The 15,023-nt window shown below is 45.3% G+C and overlaps 1 protein-coding gene across 1 annotated transcript in view; it reads right to left on the bottom strand.

The window, feature by feature from the left end:
- The window catches only part of GALNT9 (polypeptide N-acetylgalactosaminyltransferase 9), a 589,226-nt gene that overhangs the window by 434,892 nt on the left and 139,311 nt on the right, over positions 1-15,023 (bottom strand). The window contains exon 3 of the mRNA XM_044281849.1: positions 1,491-1,495. Within this exon, the coding sequence (XP_044137784.1) occupies positions 1,491-1,495 (5 nt within the window). The remainder of the gene's footprint in view (positions 1-1,490; positions 1,496-15,023) is intronic.

Below are 15,023 nucleotides of genomic sequence, written 5' to 3'. Positions count from 1 at the left end.
GCCCTCAATGCCCCCTTCACAGTAGTAATACCCATTGTGCCCCCTTCATAGAAGTAATGCCCACCTTTCATCCTTTACAGTAGTAATGCCCACTGTACCCACTTCACAGTAGTAATGCTCTCTTTGTGCTCCTTTCACAGGGGTTATGCCTTCTCTGTACCTTTTCAGAGTAGTTATGCCCTCACTATGCACAATAACAGATATGCCCCTTCACAGTATTAATGCCCACAATGCCCCCTTCACAGTAGTAATTCCCTCTGTGCCACCTTTACTGTAGTAATGCCACCTGTGCCCACTTCACAGTAGTAATGCCAATTATGCCCCTTTCATAGTAGTAATGCCCATTGTGCCCCTTCATAGTAGTAATGCCCAATTCACAGTAGTAATTCTAATTGTACCCCTTTCATAGTAGTAATGCCCTCTATGCCCCTTCATAGTAATAATGCCTTGTCCCGTTCTGGATCCTCAGATCCAGCTCTCCCCTGCAGACACAGATTGTTCTACAGCACTGTGTAGGAGGAGCAGAGGCAGATTCCCAGGCTTCAGGCTCCTCCCACACAGGCCAGCAGCGCGATCTGTGCCTGCAGTCTGAATGGTGAAGCAGGGAGCCGAAGGCACTATATAATGCTCAAGAGAAGAAGGGCGGGGAGCTGAGTGGTCACTGAGTGACAGGACTGCAGCTCCCAGGCGTCCTAGCAATGAGCTCTTCCATCTGTATTTATGGAAGCGCTAATCGCTTTTGGCTCCCCCTGTCAGCGGGCACCTGGGGCGAACCCCCCCACCCTCTTGGCACGCCACTGGTTATCACATTTAGCTATTGCGTTATCACCGTGACTATTAACTCTGCTAGATCTTATATATCGTTTCACTTTTATGCAGATAAGGCCGTTGCACCAGCTCAATTTTGTGCAACAGTCCTGCTCCAATACTGTAGACTAGTGCCTTTCCTCTTGTTTGATTCACAGTTCCTAAGATTTTAGAGCTGAAAGCTTTGACACAGGGGATACAAGGCTCACCCAAAAAAGCAGCCTCAGCCACAGTTCACTGAAGACCTTACGTGTGTAACCTAGGAAGAAGCAGGATTCTCAGGATTAGAGGAACAGATTTTTATAAGAAAGGTCTGGTTATGATTTGTGGCCTCTACTCCACATGGAGTTATGCTTACTTTGGAACTGGTTTAGGAGGTGACAGACTAATGTTATCTATAAAATTTGCAGAACTTCTTTACAACAGTAGCACAGATATAGGAAGATTAATCAAGACAGTGCTAAAGAAATTCTTTTGTGGATTTACATTTTGGGCAAATCTAAATATATATATCAAATATTTAACATCCAACTGTGTTGCATTTATTAGAATACGGTTGCAGTGAAATTCTCACTTTACACATATTTAATTCCAAGGACAGACTTTAAATGTCTAGTTCTGAATACTGAATAACTGGATCTTGCGAGTACTAATTACATTAAATGTGACTTGTATGGTCTTACCTTCTCTAAAGATTGAAACTGAATATTTATAAAGATCAGTATTTAAGATGCAAAATAAAGGTCACAGTTAGGTATAAAGTCATGATGGGATTTGTATCGCCCCAAAGGCCTCATAGACATTACTATTTGTGACAAGTGTAGATTAAATTACTGATCTACAATATGCCTCTAGAAAATACTTTAAAAGGGATTGTAGAAAATGGTAACAAGGGAAATTCCACCTTAAAACAAAATTAGGTGTTTAGTATGTCATAAGACTTTTTTGTTAGGTATGGTATATCAATTATTGCCTTATTCAGCCAGCATTACTTTTATCCAGTTAGTATACCAGCCAGTAGCATACATACTGTTAAGGCAAACCACAAGACTGCTATGAGGTAGATGAATGCATTTTCCTGCCACAACTGCTAGGGGGAGCTCAGTGCATAATTGTATTACTTCCTTTGAGTTCAATGGTAACTATAAATTCCTATGCACTGAGCCCGCCTTCTAGTGGTGGCTGCCAGTTATGTAATATATTAAGATAAAGCAGAGGATCTTGAGCTGTATGGGGGATATTTATCAGTCTAAATACATTGAGGAATATGTTCAGAATGAGCACCATATTTATGAAACAGTAGTAAAAATAAAGTGGCTCTCACCTGGACGTAATGGATATTGAGGGTTCACCACCTTACTGGGTCACCCAATCCCAGTAGAAAGTGATGAATGAAAATGAGAATAAACTAGGTGTGCACACCTCTTTCTGGTTTTGCATAGAGGATTAAATATTTATTAATAAAAATGTAAAAATAAATAAATAAAAGAAAATATGTCTATATACATTCCTCAAAATATAACAATTTTAATAAAACTTTTCAAAAATCATATGCATACATAATTCATTCCCAATTACATGACATCATTGAGTGGATACATGAATGAATACGTGTCAATTTAAGTACATGATTGTAAGATAAACTGATTATAAAAAAAGATGATTGTATAAATAAATGGGTGCTTGTATTGATATAACAAGCACTCAGTTCATACAAAAATGTAGATCATCACATACATACATAATTCATTCCCAATTGCAATACATGATCAAGTAAGCAAACAAATAAATAAATGCCAATTTCAGTACATGATTGTATAGATGAATTGATTGCACAAAGGATGTTGGTATAAAAGGCTGAGTGCCTATATTATTATCAGCAATTATTATCAGCGTTCAATTCACACAAAGGATGTAAAGCACTGGTGTGTAATTTCCTTAATAACTCACAGTATCATGCATTCACGACAATGATTGCATATCATATAAGTAACCAGTATGATTGTGATGAACCTTTATATTATAAATACAATTAAAAAAAACTTAGTCCATAATCTCAATAGTGTTTGATAACACCTAATTTATTTTAAGAGTCCTAGTATTCAAAAAAAGGGGTCACTCCACAAAAGCGCTGGCCAGTTGAAACGCTTGATCAGTTAATGTGAACGGGCCAGTCACACGTGTCTTGCCTGGTCTATAGTACTCCGCAGTACTCAATAGGAAGCAAGTGTAAGTTTGTTGCTTTCAGCACACTAGGTGTTAATGTCCTGCTTCAGTCAGTTAACATTATTTTTCATATCACCAGCACTATGCACAGTGTAATTTACTTACTCGAAGCGCGACTTGTCAATCTTGAAGATATAAGAGGTTTGCGCACTTACCCCTCCTCCTTTTGTATCAGTGCTGATTAGTCCTTATGGAGGTTTTCTGTAGGTTGCAAGTCGCCAAGTAGTGTTAGATTGTAGCGCGCTGCCTCCTTCGACAGCAGCGAGTTTGCTCCAGGTAAGCGAGTCGCACTATGCACAGTGTAATTTACTTACTCGAAGCGCGAATTGTCAATCTTGAGGATATAAGAGGTTTGCGCACTTACCCCTCCTCCTTTTGTATCAGTGCTGATTAGTCCTTATGGAGGTTTTCTGTAGGTTGCAAGTCGCCAAGTAGTGTTAGATTGTAGCGCGCTGCCTCCTTCGACAGCAGCGAGTTTGCTCCAGGTAAGCGAGTCGCACTATGCACAGTGTAATTTACTTACTCGAAGCGCGACTTGTCAATCTTGAGGATATAAGAGGTTTGCGCACTTACCCCTCCTCCTTTTGTATCAGTGCTGATTAGTCCTTATGGAGGTTTTCTGTAGGTTGCAAGTCGCCAAGTAGTGTTAGATTGTAGCGCGCTGCCTCCTTCGACAGCAGCGAGTTTGCTCCAGGTAAGCGAGTCGCGCTCTAAGTAAGTAAATGACGCTGCGCATAGTGCTGGTGATATGAATCAATAATGTTAACTGACTGAAGCAGGACATTAACACCTAGTGTGCTGAAATCAACAAACTTACCTTCTGCTTCCTATGGAGTACTGCAGAGTACTCAAGACCAGGCAAGACACGAGTGCTTGGCCCGTTCACATTAACTGATCAAGGGCTTCAACTGGCCAGCGCTTTTGTTGAATAAGTGTGGAGTGACCCCTTCCTTTTTCCCCCGAATACTAGAACTCTTAGAATGAATTAGGTGTTATCAAACACTATTGGGATCATGGACTGTTTTTTTAAAATGTATTTATAATATAAAGGTTCATCACAATCATACTGGTTACTTATATGATATGCAATCATTGTCGTGAATACATGATTCTGTGAATTATTAAGAAAATTACACGCCAATGTTTTACATCCTTTGTGTGAATTGAACACTGATAATAATATAGGCACTCAGCTTTTTATATCAACATCCTTTTTGCAATCAATTCATCTATACAATCATTTATTTATTTGTTTGCTTACTTGATCATGAATTGCAATTGGAAATGAATTATGTATGTATGTGATGATCTACATTTTTGTATGAACTGAGTGCTTGTTATATCAATAAGAGCACCCATTTATTTATACAATCATCTATTTTTATAATCAGTTTATCTTACAATCATGTACTAAAATTTACACGCATTTGTCACGGATGATCCGCGAGAATATTGAACTGTCCTCCCAATATTATCAATATTACTCTGCCTTATTGATCAGTAGGTCTATTAAACAGTAATTATTTCCCTAGGCCCCAGAACCTACAATTTGATTACTCAGAGCGTCTCCTTCTGTGTACTCAGAAAACAACATAGTCCTTTTGTTCAAGTCAGTCAATAGATGCCCAGCAGATAACGCAATTACAGCTGGCTTCCTCAGGTTGACAAAAGAGCTTCCCTTTCTGCAGAGATATCACAGCTAGGTGTGAAGACTACACCTGGGGGGAGCCATTTGGTGTCGCTGCCATAAGGGTCTGTAAGCTAGCTTGCTGCAGACAGGCCGGCACCAAGGTTTCCCAGATTGCAACATGAATCTGAGATATGATTTTTACCTTTTTAAGAGAGACCATGCATCTTACGGACGTAAAAATTACATCATCGTGTCACTCAGAATTCACTGGACATGTACATATGACAAATATAACTCTAGGAGATGCCCAGATAAAGTTATGGTGTTACCCCATCAGAGAACCAGTTATAATAGTCAGATTTGGTATCCCTGAACTCCATATTTTGTGGGGAATGTGAATATGTGCTTGTTACTTGTGTACAGCGGAGACATCCCGCGATATGGCACATGCCATATTTCAGAACTGACATTCACCTCAGGAATACAGCCTGCCCAGCAGGCGGACTCTCAATTCCCCGCCTTGATTCTGGGACCCTTTATAACAAAGACCTAGAATCTGCTAAAGGAGTTCTCCACTTTTAACAACACCTGAAGAGGGCCTCAGCCAGAGAACCCGTGGGCTGTAGGCATATTACACTGGACAAAGGCTTCTTGGACTTTATCCCTGCAACGGACTATTTCACCAACGGACATCTTTTCTGCGGAAACTAAGTATTTTCTTTCTTTTCTCCCTTTTGTTTATTGGACTATACTTTCCTTGATTATTGTGTTATAATTACTGTGCATCGTGATAATTTGTATTGTATATAGATATATAATAAATGACCTCCAAGTCATTTCTCTAGCCATATGCCTGTTTTCAAACACTGCAAAAACTTACCCTAGCCTCTCCGAAGAGAAAGCTACTCGGTTCTGTTATCTAGATAGTGGGTTCCTTGCTCCCATAAATTGCAAGGTGGTGGCAGTTAACTACGCGGTGTGTGGTTCCGGTCGCAGTTCGTCACACGCTTACTTGCGGTCAATCGGCGGTCCACTCCCTGCGCTTTCAGCCTATCGACTGTACGGACTCAAGTTAGACTGTCGGTGTGCTGAAAGTGGCTGAGAGGCCTGTTTGCGGATTGACCACTAGGGGCGCTGTGACGGTTTCGTGACGTATTGTGGCCGCGGCGGTCGCAGTTCGTCACAGCATTCATTCATATATCCACTCAATCATGTCATGTAATTGGGAATGAATTATGTATGCATATGATTTTTTATGTTTTATTTTCATTTTTATATTTTGGGAATGTATATACACATCTTTGCTTTTAAAGTTTTTTTTACATTTTTATGAATAAATATCTGATCCTATATTCAAAACCAGAAGGAGGTGTGCACACCTAGTTTTTCGAATTTTCATTCATATTTATGAAACACCTGTTCCACAACAGAGCATTATTTTTTTATTTAAAAAAAAATCCTTCACTATATAAAAAAAATATAAATTTGTCAGATCTCACTGGGGAGAATATGCAGCCTATACTAAGTTTCACTATGCGGCCCTAAAAGATCTGTGTATGCCCCTGATCCTGACAATATTGTCTCAAATGGCATCCCTACGCCACCCTCACCACTTTATTAAAAGGGGGCATATTGAGGGTGGGGAAGTAACAAATTTATCGTAATTTTCGTCAGTTTCAATAGAAAATGAACACAGAAATCTTCTGCAGCTCTGAGCTGCCATAGGTTGCTGTTTAGAGACATGAACTGCTGGAGGACATGCCTAATACATGATGAGGTGTGTGCCTCATCGTAAATTAGGTGCATCTTCTAGTAGTGCAGGGGATATCACAACTTGTGCTTTGATAAATCTCCCCCATTGTGTTAAAGGCACCTGATTTTTAAGCAATCCCACACACATCACATACAGAACAGTAGGCCTTGTGTTATACTTGTCAGCAGAAAGAACTGCAGATGGTATTCTACAGCCTTGATGTTTGCTCTCAGTTTATCACTCATTTGCTTTGGTTTCTGTGTGTGACAATTAACTAATCTTCTTTTTCTCAATGGCGATTTAGTAACCTGTCCTTCATGCTATTTTTATTCTACTAAAATGGAAATCATCTTTCCATGCTCTGATGTCCTGGAGAGCAGTCAATCAGAGGAGAGAGCGAGCAGCAGTCTTTACCAAAATTGAGGCAGGAGGTGTGTTTTAGACTACCTGAAACTCAAGTGACCAGCTCTTATCTAAAAGAGTAAAGCTGCCAAGAAGCAAGCACTGGCAAAAATAAATAGCTGGTAAGCATCAACTGCAGCTAATGGCACATATTTTTTTAAATAACTTAAAATATATACAATGAAACACAGTATATATAGACTACAAAGGCTATATTAGAATTTAAAGAGCCTCTGATGAGAACATAGTCCTGCCCCTTTAAAATGCACTAGTCAGACCACACATGGAGTACTCTGTACAGTTCTGGGCTCCTGTGAACAAGGCAGACATAGCAGAGCTCGAGAGGAATCAGAGGAGGGCAACTAAAGTAATAGCTGAAATGGGTGTACTACACTACCCTGAAAGATTATTAAAATTAGGGTTATTCACTTTATAAAAAAGACGACTGAGGGGAGATCTAATAACTATGTATTAGTGTTGGTCGAGTACCAAAGTGCTCGGGTGCTGGAGTAGAACACCTCAGGATGCTCGGGTGCTCTACCGAGCACCCGAACACAAGATAAGTCAATGGGAAAGCCCAAGCATTAAATCAGGCACCCCCTGCTCTGAAGAGAGGAGGATTTCTGGTTCATAGGAAAAGGTCAGAAATTGATGGAAACGCCACCAAAATAGTTCAGGAAGAGCATGGGGAGGATGTCTAGATGCATCTTGGACTCCCAGGTCGCTGCTAGGAACAATGTTGTCCGAGTAGTACACCACTTTTACAGACTGACAATAATATGCACCAAACCGAAGATAAAATCGATTTTAGAGGAAAATTTGTTAGGAAACATTCTTTCCTGTATATGTACTTGTATATAAAGTGAAGTGCTGCCAAAAATTACAAGGAAGAGGCACTGTGGTACAACCCGTATATCACATAAAGGAGGGCCTCATTCACATTGTGGTACAATTGTTCAAGTCGTGGGACTCCTACACTCATAAAGCCTATGCACTAAGGGAAAGGGCTGCCAAAAATTACAAGGAAATGGCACTCCAATACACCCTTTATTACACAAAAAAGGAGGGCATCATACATACCCTTGAAAAATTAAGATTGATGGCCTGCTGGTGACCCTCAAAAACATTAGGAGCAAGGGCCTGCTGCCAAGCTGACCATCTAATAAATGTTGTGGGCCATTTCCTGCTGCTGAGCTGACCATCTAAAAAAAATTGTGGGCGAGGGCCTACTGGCAAGCTCACCATCTAAAAAAAATTGTGGGCGAGGGCCTGCTGCCGAGCTGACCATCTAATAAATTTTATGGACGAATGCCTGCTGCCGAGCTGATTATCTAAAAAATGTTGTGGGCGAGGGCCTGCTGCTGAGCTGACCATCTAAAACATTTTGTGGGTGAGGGCCTGCTGCCGAGCTGACCATATAAAACATTTTGTGGGCAAGGGCCTGCTGCTGAGCTGACCCTCAAAAACATTATGGGTGAGGGCCTGCTGGTGACCTTCTAAAACATTATGGGTGAGGGCCCGCTGCTGAGCTGACCCTCTAAAACAATAGGAGTGAGGGCAGTCTAATAAGCATGTTGATATGATGGAGGAGGAGGACGAGAAAAAGGAGATTGAACCCAGCAGCACTAAATACACACTCTGACAAAACGTTGGCGGTGGGGCAGGTCAGCACCTCCAAGGCGTAGAGCGCCAGTTTGTACCACGTGTCTAGCTTGGACACCCAATAGTTGTAACGCACACAGGGATTACTGAGAACACTGACATGGTTTGCTATGTACTCCTTAACCATCTTCCCAAAATTTTCTCTCCTTGTGACACTAGGCCGCGCATCAGGTTGTGGGTGCTGGCGGGTGTCATAAAACTGTCCCAGGCCTTGGAGAGTGTTGCCCTGCCTCTGTTGAAACTGCTGTGTGTTCTCCCCATCTCTCCTCCTCGGATGGCCAAGGAACTACGCACTCTACAGCCAGCGTTGTCAGCTGGAAATTTTTAAAGCAATTTTTCCACAAGGACCTTCTGGTATTGCACCATTTTTCTCATCCTCTCCACCACAGGAATGAAAGATGAGAATTTCTCTTTGTAGCAGGGGTCGAGACGAGTGAACAAACAGTAATAAGTGTTGGCCAAATTGCGTACAACGCAAGGGTCACAGGAAATGCAGCTTAACATAAAGTGAGCCATGTGTGCCAGAATCACAACAGACAAGACTTTGCTGTCCTCATTAGGAGGATGACTCTTAATCTCCTCATCCTCTTCCTTTGCTTCTACCCATCCACGCTGAACATATGGAATAAAACTTCCATGAGTACTACCCTCTGTAGCGGAGGCAACCGTTTCCTGCTCCTCCTCCTCCTCATCATCACCCAATTCGCACTGAGAAGATGAACTGAGGGTGGTCTGGCTATCACCCTGTGTACTTTCTTCCCCCATTTCCACCTCTTCCACATGCAAAGAGTCCGCCTTAATTATGAGCAGCGAGCATTTGAGTAGACACAGAAGTGGGATGGTTACGCTGATAATAGCATTATCTCTGCTCACCATCTGTGTTGATTCCTCAAAGTTGCGTAAAACCTCACTCGTCACTTGTGAAGAGCAGAAGCTGACTGGAAAGGCGACAACCATGTTAAAGCTGGTATTCCACTACTGCCCTCTGCTGCTCAAAAAGCCTGGCCAACATGTGGAACGTGGAGTTCCAGCGCGTGCTCACGTCGCACAACAGTCGGTGAGCTGGCAGTTGCAAGCACTGCTGCAGTGTTGCCAGACCGGCGGAAGTTGTCGATGAGTTGCAGAAATGGGGACACACGCAGCGAACGTTCACCAGTAGCTCAGGCAAATTGGGGTGGGTTTTGAGAAACCGCTGAACGACTATGTTGAACACGTGGGATAGGCGTGGTATGTGTGTGAGTTTGCCGAGCTCTAAAGCCGCCACCAAGTTACGGCCATTATCAGACACAACCATACCTGGTTGTAGGTTGAGTGGCGAGAGCCACAGCTCAGTCTAGTCCCTTATCCCCTTTCACAGCTCTGCGACGGTGTGCTGTTTGTCACTTAAGCAGGCTTCAGTTTAAGCCCCACTGCAGTGCTACACTGCTTCTAGCTACTGAGTCCTTAAACGGCAGTATATATAAAAATATATATATATATATATATATATATATATTTATGGGAGAGGCTTAACTGTGATGAGGGGGGAAGCGCTTCCCCTGACCTAGCTGGCTGTGTTGTGCCGGAAGCCAGGAGCGAGGGTAAGCCTAGTAGTGGGCGTACCCTAAGGGGAGTGTTTGACAACAGGGGGGATGGGTGGGTATGAACAGAAGCGCCCTGAGGAGCTGGGGGCTGGAGCTTAAGAAGGTAAGATGCCCCTCCCACAAATTCAGGCTGACTTTTCAGCCTTCCACTTATGGGAGAGGCTTAACTGTGATGAGGGGGGAAGCGCTTCCCCTGACCTAGCTGGCTGTGTTGTGCCGGAAGCCAGGAGCGAGGGTAAGCCTAGTAGTGGGCAAAGATAGACGAGGAGAGCAGAGTAGTGACCAAAAGCTTTTAATTCCACTCAGAGAGCAAGACTACAAAACACCTGAGAAATCTCTACATTCGGGTTCGGGATGTATCTTGTGAAGCAGGAAGAGCGCCAACGACCCATGCATTTGATTACGTGCGCCGGGACCCCGTTTTTTAAATGTTGAGGACACGGCGCCGATTCGGAGCGAGTGTCCTGTGATGGCCAGTGGGTTATGGCCGAGACCTGAGGCAGGACCTGAACTGAATTGACGTCAGGGGCCCCCCACGCCAAGGAAGCAGCGGGCCATCTAGGGGGGCATCTTGCAACAGGGCTAACAATTGACGGAGGACCATGACCGGCCACCAATCGTTTGAGGTTTAAAACCTGACCTCCGAGGGAGGCCCATGCTGATTGGCCTTCGTGAAAGGGAGCCAGAGGACAAAATGGTCATGGGCCCAGGACAACTGCCGCACCTGCAACCCCTGACGTTTGGGGGAGGTGCTGGTAAACTCACCTGGCCTGAGGAACCCGTAAAACCCGAGATACATGGCTGCCTTAATAATTAAACTAGGAGAGTGCCCAAAAGGATGTCTATCCAGTGCGGACGACAGTCTCCCAAACATCTCGCCGGAGACAGGCTTTCTACGGGCGATAGGGGCATCCCCGCACCTCTGGATCCCCCTAAGGGCTGCCTTGACTGCCTGCACTGAAGAAATGGAACCTCCATTTGGATTATGAAGCATGGTGCAGTGCTGTATCCCTGCTAGGTACAGCCCGATGGTGTTAAATGACAGCCTGAGATTTGCGGTGACAGTGGGCTATGAACGCCAGGGTGTAGGAGACATCGTTCAAGCCACCTGCGGGTGGGACCTTGAAAAACTTTGGAAACCTTGACGCCGGCTTGGTAGTTTCCTGATGGTATGGGAAAACCTCTGAGCGTTTCAGGCAAATATATTGGATCCTGACCGATTCAGGCAAATGCAAACAACCTGTGGGAAATAAGACCTGAGCGATTTCAGGGAAATACGTGACCTGAGTGAATAAGGAAAATACATAGTACATAAGGCCTAAAAAAGACATTTGTCCATCCAGTTCGGCCTGTCATCCTGCAAGTTGATCCAGAGGAAGGCAAAAAAACCCTGTGAGGTAGAAGCCAATTTTCCTCACTTTAGGGGAATAAAAATTCCTTCCCGACTCCAAACAGGCAATCAGAATAACTCCCTGGATCAACGATCTCTCTCTAGTAGCTATAGCCTGTAATATTAATACATACAACCGGGAAATACCGTCAACCTGAAAGAGACAGGAAAATACAAACCTGAGCGATTCAGGGAAAATACGTAAAACCTGAGTGACGCGGGTAAATACATAAAACCTGGGTGATTCAGGTAAATACATGAAACCTGAGCGATTCAGGGGAATACATAAAACCCGAACGATTCAGGGAAATGAGACCTGGGGTGCGTCAGAAACCCCCCCCCCCCTCCGGAAAACCCCCCCAAAAATATATATATATTTCCCTTTTTTTATTTATTTTTTTAAGCGGTGGCCGAGTGACCGGGCGATAGCGGAAAGGAAACAGGAATGACCATGGTATAAAAAGGATCGCAACCTACCCGAATCCATGGACAGCGCTACCAACTCTCCGGCAATACTGAAGACCTAGGAATGGAGGCTCGTGATGAATGAAGGATGGCTCTGAGCTGCGGAGGTGCGTAAAGCCGCCACCCGGCTGGACCTTACCTGAAACCTGGCACCGTGGAATGACCGGACACGGAGACGCCCTGCGACACAATTGAGGATGGATCGAAATTCCGGTGGCCTGAGGCCCTGCTTACCTGAAATAAACTTGCGTTGGTACGAGACCCGGAGAGAGGTGCGATCTGGTGGCACTGGAATGAAGCGAAGGAGAACTAGGTTGCAGCCTGGGCGTCATGGCCAACTGCTGGATGACCCTGAACTGCCAGAATCAGGGCCCGAAGTCGCGCTGCATGCAACAAGACCTGCGGGAAACAGAAATCCGGACATGCAGGACACGAAACGGGTAACCAGGAACCAGACTGACCCTGCTGAGAAACCCCTGAGCGTTCCAGGCAGACGCATGGAACCTGAGCGATTCAGGCAAATACATTGAATCCTGAGTGGTTCAGGCAACATGGAATCCTGAGCGAATCAGGCGCTCACCTACACCTTTCGTGAAGATGACGGACCCTGGGTGCGTCGGGCATTACCCTGAACCTGGGTGGACCTGGCCACTACCTACCCACTGAGAGACCAGGGAAAATACAGACGCCTGAGCGATTCAGGGGAATACATAACCAGACTGTTCCTGGAAAAATATGCAATAACTATATGTGACCGGAACGTAGTACGACTGCGAGAAGGCTTATGTCGGTCTGAGTAACGTACCTGGAATTAGAGGCTACTGTACTGATGTCTTGGGTTACCTGACCTTGGTCCAAATGTCGTACAAGTGAACGGTCAGAACACGTTCCTGAGAGGACAAATCCATAAAGTTTGGAAGGGAAAGAGAACATAACTGGGGAGGATGACAGGCCTGGGTGAACCAGGAGACAGGTAGGTGTGAGCCTGGGCAAACCAGGAGACAGAGGTAGTTGCGTGCCTGGGCGATCCAGGAGGCAGAGGTAGGTATGAGCCTGGGCGAAACAGGAGACAAAGGTAGGTGTGAGCCTGGGCAAGCCAGGAGACAGAGGTAGGTGTGAGCCTGGGCGGGCCAGGAGACTGAGGTAGGTATGAGCCTGGGCGAACCAGGAGACAGAGGTAGTTGCGTGCCTGGGCGATCCAGGAGGCAGAGGTAGGTATGAGCCTGGCGAACCAGGAGACAGACATAGGTGCGTGCCTGGGCGATCCAGGAGGCAGAAGTAGGTATGAGCCTGGCGAACCAGGAGACAGAGATAGGTGCGTGCCTGGGCGATCCAGGAGGCAGAGGTAGGTATGAGCCTGGACGAACCAGGAGACAGAGGTAGGTGCGTGCCTGGGCGATCCAGGAGGCAGAGGTAGGTATGAGCCTGGCGAACCAGTAGAGGAAACAGCATATAACGTGAAAGTACATACAGATAACACATGGCACTGTCGCCACCATGGACTGGATGACTGTAGTGAGCATTGTGACCGCTGAATGAGTATGGCGTGTGATGATGACCTGGCCCACTCGTAGTGAGACCCCCAGTTTCTTTGACCATCGTACTGGAACTAGCGCCCTTTCAGCCCAGCAGGGACCCCGGGGCCCCTCCCTAAGTGAGGAAACGTGGATGACCCTGTCTTCCTCCTGCTAAGCGCTGCGTGGCACGGCGGGAGTGCGTATGAGATGGCTTGTGGTTAGGCCCTACTGAGGGATTTTTTTTTTTTTTTTTTTTTTTTTTTATATTTCTTTTGGCCCTACTGAGGGATTTTTTATTTATTTTTTGCTGCTGTTTGTGGACATGGCCGTTGTTGCCCAGGGGCTAGATACCCCTACTATGTATGGCCTGTTTTGACGGGGGGTGCCAGGCTTGCCTGGGAAAAAATGTGCAGGGGGGGTGACCATGCGGACCAGCAGACTGGGGGACAGGGACCACCCGTCCTAAGTAGTACGTAGGGCGGGAGACCTGGTTGTGGAGCCAGAATCGAGGTGTGGGTTTCGAGAGGGGGAGGGACCCAGTGGGGACAGGATTAACCCAGCTGGAGTCACCGCACTGGAGCCGCCACGTCGCATGACTCCGCCGGACCTGAATGAAGATTCCGGCGTGCGTTCCACCCTGGAACACACGCCGAGCACGCGACCCGGAGCTCATGCCTGGTGGCAGATTTCCGGTGTGCGCTCCACGCTGGGACGCACGCCGGGCTGCAGCGGAGCCCTAAATAAGGAGGGGACGGGGGAGGCCGTGTGGAGGGGGGGGCCCGCGGGCCGGACCCTGCCCCCCCTGCTGCCTCGGGGGGGAGTTGGATGGGGAAAAGGAGACAAACAAAAGCAAACAAACAACAAAAAAAAAAAACCTGGGGCAGGAAGGTGTATAGGCATGCGTTCCACGCTGGAACGCACGCCGATTCAGGGAGCCGAAAGTATGGCACAGAATTTACCTCTCCTGAAGACGTGAGCGGCAGTGTATGAAACGAAAACAAAGCAGATGAAAGCAACTCACGACGTGCACGGATGCAGTACCAGAGCAAGCGACTCCCTATCCAGGTATGAACAGAAGCGCCCTGAGGAGCTTAAGAAGGTAAGATGCCCCTCCCACAAATTCAGGCTGACTGTTCAGCCTTCCACATATTTTTTATTTTTTTATTTATTTAATGCATAAATATAAAACCATAGAGATAACAAAACACACACAAAATGTGTGGTGCCTCCTAGCAGATAGGGTGTACATAAGAAAATGGGTGAGGGGTGAGCACATATAGAAAGAGCCTGCAAATGTCTATATGATGAACAATTATAAAGTGCCAAGTGCAGAAAGTATACAACCTACAAAAGCAGGAATCAGTCAAAGACTTATAATAATGCCCAGATCAAACAAAGTGTATTCACGTAGTACAAGTCAAGCTTACCCATAATGTTACTGTCACCACAAGGAGGACCACACTTGTGGTGACAGCAACATTATGGGTAAGCTTGACTTGTACTACGTGAATACACTTTGTTGGATGTGGGCGTTATTATAAGTCTTTGACTGATTCCTGCGTTTGTAGGTTGTATACTTGCTGCGCTT

Source organism: Bufo gargarizans, chromosome 1 (genome assembly GCF_014858855.1).
Source record: "Bufo gargarizans isolate SCDJY-AF-19 chromosome 1, ASM1485885v1, whole genome shotgun sequence".
Taxonomy (NCBI): domain Eukaryota; kingdom Metazoa; phylum Chordata; class Amphibia; order Anura; family Bufonidae; genus Bufo; species Bufo gargarizans.
The sequence above is the reverse complement of the archived record's forward strand: the minus strand, read 5'-3'. Positions and strand labels throughout refer to the sequence as shown.